The following is a 5,082-nucleotide window of genomic DNA, read 5'->3' as shown; positions in this document are numbered from 1 at the left end:
TAATCTACTAATTTTCATTTTATTTGTAAAATATTTTTCCCCGACTTGAAATAGCTAGTTTGTGTATATAAAAGAAAACTATAGTCGCCGCAGAGATTCCAGGCAAAATAAGCCCCGCCCCTGATGACGTCATAGACAATCAAGTTTTCCCCCGCACTAACAGCAGTCACAACACATCCCCATAAAGTGATTATAAGTTAGTATAGTTTGAAATTTGGAAACGGATGTATTGAGACCGCTGCTAATGAGGGAGACAATGTGATTGGCTATGACGTCATAAGGGGGCGGAGCATATTTCGCCCAGAATCTTTGCGTGGCTATAGCTGCCTCGAAAAATCCTTAGAGTTAGTTCTAAAATTTAATGAAATGGATAATAGGTGTGTCTCAGGAAAAATAATGGTGATATCTTTGTTTAAACCATTTATTCTCAAGTAACTATCAGCTGTTAAGAATAATCCTGTTCATAGTCTTGTGAAATTCATTTTACCTCGAATAAACTATTGGCTGTGAATAACAGTTTTGGATTACATCTGTAAGTGGCATTTGCTTATGAGATGGTAACAGAATTCTTAATAGATTCCAGAACACTATCATTAAATGAAATGGTATCAGAATTCCTAATAGATTCGTGAATACTATCATTGAATGAAATGGTATCAGAATTCCAAATAGATTTCTGAACACGATCATTAAATGAAATGGTATCAAGATTCCTAATAGATCTCTGAACACTATCATTAAATGAAATGGTATCAAGTTTCCTAATAGATTTCTGAACACAATTATGAAATAAAATGGTATCAGAATTCCAAATAGATTCCTGAACGCTATCATTAAATGAAATGGTATCAAGATTCCTAATAGATCTCTGAACGCTATCATTAAATGAAATGGTATCAAGATTCCTAATAGATCTCTGAACGCTATGATTAAATGAAATGGTATCAAGATTCCTAATAGATCTCTGATCGCTATGATTAAATGAAATGGTATCAAAATTCCTAATAGATTTCTGAACACAATTATGAAATAAAATGGTATCAGAATTCCAAATAGATTCCTGAACGCTATCATTGAATGGAATGGTATCAGAATTCCAAATAGATTTCTGAACACTATCATTAAATGAAATGGTATCAAGATTCCTAATAGATCTCTGAATGCTATCATTAAATGAAATGGTATCAAGATTCCTAATAGATCTCTGAACGCTATCATTAAATGAAATGGTATCAAGAGTCCTAATAGATCTCTGAACGCTATGATTAAATGAAATGGTATCAAGATTCCTAATAGATCTCTGAACGCTATGATTAAATGAAATGGTATCTAAATTCCTAATAGATTTCTGAACACAATTATGAGATAAAATGGTATCAGAATTCCAAATAGATTCCTGAACGCTATCATTAAATGGAATGGTATCAGAATTCCAAATAGATTTCTGAACACTATCATTAAATGAAATGGTATCAAGATTCCTAATAGATCTCTGAACGCTATCATTAAATGAAATGGTATCAAGATTCCTAATAGATCTCTGAACGCTATGATTAAATGAAATGGTATCAAGATTCCTAATAGATCTCTGAACGCTATGATTAAATGAAATGGTATCAAGATTCCTAATAGATTTCTGAACACAATTATGAAATAAAATGGTATCAGAATTCCAAATAGATTCCTGAACGCTATCATTGAATGGAATGGTATCAGAATTCCAAATAGATTTCTGAACACTATCATTAAATGAAATGGTATCAAGATTCCTAATAGATCTCTGAACGCTATCATTAAATGAAATGGTATCAAGATTCCTAATAGATCTCTGAACGCTATGATTAAATGAAATGGTATCAATATTCCTAATAGATCTCTGAACGCTATGATTATATGAAATGGTATCAAGATTCCTAATAGATTTCTGAACACAATTATGAAATAAAATGGTATCAGAATTCCAAATAGATTCCTGAACGCTATCATTAAATGGAATGGTATCAGAATTCCAAAAAGATTTCTGAACACTATCATTAAATGAAATGGTATCAAGATTCCTAATAGATCTCTGAACGCTATCATTAAATGAAATGTTATCAAGATTCCTAATAGATCTCTGAACGCTATCATTAAATGGAATGGTATCAGAATTCCAAATAGTTTTCTGAACACTATCATTAAATGAAATGGTATCAAGATTCCTAATAGATCTCTGAACGCTATGATTAAATGAAATGGTATCAAGATTCCTAATAGATTTCTGAACACAATTATGAAATAAAATGGTATCAGAATTCCAAATAAATTCCTGAACGCTATCATTAAATGGAATGGTATCAGAATTCCAAATAGATTTCTGAACACTATCATTAAATGAAATGGTATCAAGATTCCTAATAGATCTCTGAACGCTATGATTAAATGAAATGGTATCAAGATTCCTAATAGATTTCTGAACACAATTAAGAAATAAAATTGTATCAGAATTCCAAATAGATTCCTGAACGCTATCATTAAATGGAATGGTATCAGAATTCCAAATAGATTTCTGAACACTATCATTAAATGAAATGGTATCAAGATTCCTAATAGATCTCTGAACGCTATCATTAAATGGAATGGTATCAAGATTCCTAATAGATCTCTGAACGCTATGATTAAATGAAATGGTATCAAGATTCCTAATAGATCTCTGAACGCTATGATTAAATGAAATGGTATCAAGATTCCTAATAGATCTCTGAACGCTATGATTAAATGAAATGGTATCAAGATTCCTAATAGATTCCTGAACGCTATCATTAAATGGAATGGTATCAGAATTCCAAATAGATTTCTGAACACTATCATTAAATGAAATGGTATCAAGATTCCTAATAGATCTCTGAACGCTATGATTAAATGAAATGGTATCAAGATTCCTAATAGATCTCTGAACGCTATGATTAAATGAAATGGTATCAAGATTCCTAATAGATCTCTGAACGCTATGATTAAATGAAATGGTATCAAGATTCCTAATAGATTCCTGAACGCTATCATTAAATGGAATGGTATCAGAATTCCAAATAGATTCCTGAACACTATCATTAAATGAAATGGTATCAAGATTCCTAATAGATCTCTGAACGCTATCATTAAATGAAATGGTATCAAGATTCCTAATAGATCTCTGAACGCTATGATTAAATGAAATGGTATCAAGATTCCTAATAGATCTCTGAACGCTATGATTAAATGAAATGGTATCAAGATTCCTAATAGATCTCTGAACGCTATGATTAAATGAAATGGTATCAAGATTCCTAATAGATTCCTGAACGCTATCATTAAATGGAATGGTATCAGAATTCCATATAGATTTCTGAACACAATCATTAAATGAAATGGTATCAAGATTCCTAATAGATCTCTGAACGCTATGATTAAATGAAATGGTATCAAGATTCCTAATAGATCTCTGAACGCTATCATTAAATGAAATGGTATCAAGATTCCTAATAGATTCCTGAACGCTATCATTAAATGGAATGGTATCAGAATTCCAAATAGATTCCTGAACACTATCATTAAATGAAATGGTATCAAGATTCCTAATAGATCTCTGAACGCTATCATTAAATGAAATGGTATCAAGATTCCTAATAGATCTCTGAACGCTATGATTAAATGAAATGGTATCAAGATTCCTAATAGATCTCTGAACGCTATGATTAAATGAAATGGTATCAAGATTCCTAATAGATTCCTGAACGCTATCATTAAATGGAATGGTATCAGAATTCCAAATAGATTCCTGAACACTATCATTAAATGAAATGGTATCAAGATTCCTAATAGATCTCTGAACGCTATGATTAAATGAATGGTATCAGAATTCCAAATAGATTCCTGAACACTATCATTAAATGAAATGGTATCAAGATTCCTAATAGATCTCTGAACGCTATGATTAAATGAAATGGTATCAAGATTCCTAATAGATTCCTGAACGCTATCATTAAATGGAATGGTATCAGAATTCCAAATAGATTTCTGAACACTATCATTAAATGAAATGGTATCAAGATTCCTAATAGATCTCTGAACGCTATGATTAAATGAAATGGTATCAAGATTCCTAATAGATCTCTGAACGCTATCATTAAATGGAATGGTATCAGAATTCCAAATAGATTCCTGAACGCTATCATTAAATGGAATGGTATCAGAATTCCAAAAAGATTTCTGAACACTATCATTAAATGAAATGGTATCAAGATTCCTAATAGATCTCTTAACGCTATGATTAAATGAAATGGTATCAAGATTCCTAATAGATCTCTGAACGCTATCATTAAATGAAATGGTATCAAGATTCCTAATAGATCTCTGAACGCTATCATTAAATGGAATGGTATCAGAATTCCAAATAGATTCCTGAACACTATCATTAAATGAAATGGTATCAAGATTCCTAATAGATCTCTGAACGCTATCATTAAATGAAATGGTATCAAGATTCCTAATAGATCTCTGAACGCTATGATTAAATGAAATGGTATCAAGATTCCTAATAGATCTCTGAACGCTATCATTAAATGAAATGGTATCAAGATTCCTAATAGATTCCTGAACGCTATCATTAAATGGAATGGTATCAGAATTCCAAATAGATTCCTGAACACTATCATTAAATGAAATGGTATCAAGATTCCTAATAGATCTCTGAACGCTATCATTAAATGAAATGGTATCAAGATTCCTAATAGATCTCTGAACGCTATGATTAAATGAAATGGTATCAAGATTCCTAATAGATCTCTGAACGCTATGATTAAATGAAATGGTATCAAGATTCCTAATAGATCTCTGAACGCTATGATTAAATGAAATGGTATCAAGATTCCTAATAGATCTCTGAACGCTATGATTAAATGAAATGGTATCAAGATTCCTAATAGATTCCTGAATGCTATCATTAAATGGAATGGTATCAGAATTCCAAATAGATTCCTGAACACTATCATAAAGTGGAATGGTATAAAAATTCTAAATAGAGCTCCAGTGGATTCCTGTCTAATTGGTTAAAACGTATAGAAT

General features: G+C 31.1%; 1 protein-coding gene across 1 annotated transcript in view; it reads right to left on the bottom strand.

Moving 5' to 3' along the window:
- Positions 1–547: 547 nt before the first annotated feature.
- The window catches only part of LOC137641011 (fap1 adhesin-like), a 4,837-nt gene continuing 302 nt past the window's right edge, over positions 548–5,082 (bottom strand). Inside the window, exon 2 of the mRNA XM_068373462.1 lies at positions 548–3,851. Within this exon, the coding sequence (XP_068229563.1) occupies positions 548–3,851 (3,304 nt within the window). The remainder of the gene's footprint in view (positions 3,852–5,082) is intronic.

The sequence above is a fragment of the Palaemon carinicauda genome, chromosome 5 (assembly GCF_036898095.1).
Source record: "Palaemon carinicauda isolate YSFRI2023 chromosome 5, ASM3689809v2, whole genome shotgun sequence".
Taxonomy (NCBI): domain Eukaryota; kingdom Metazoa; phylum Arthropoda; class Malacostraca; order Decapoda; family Palaemonidae; genus Palaemon; species Palaemon carinicauda.
Note: the sequence above shows the minus strand (reverse complement) of the source record. Positions and strands in the feature narration are given on the sequence as shown.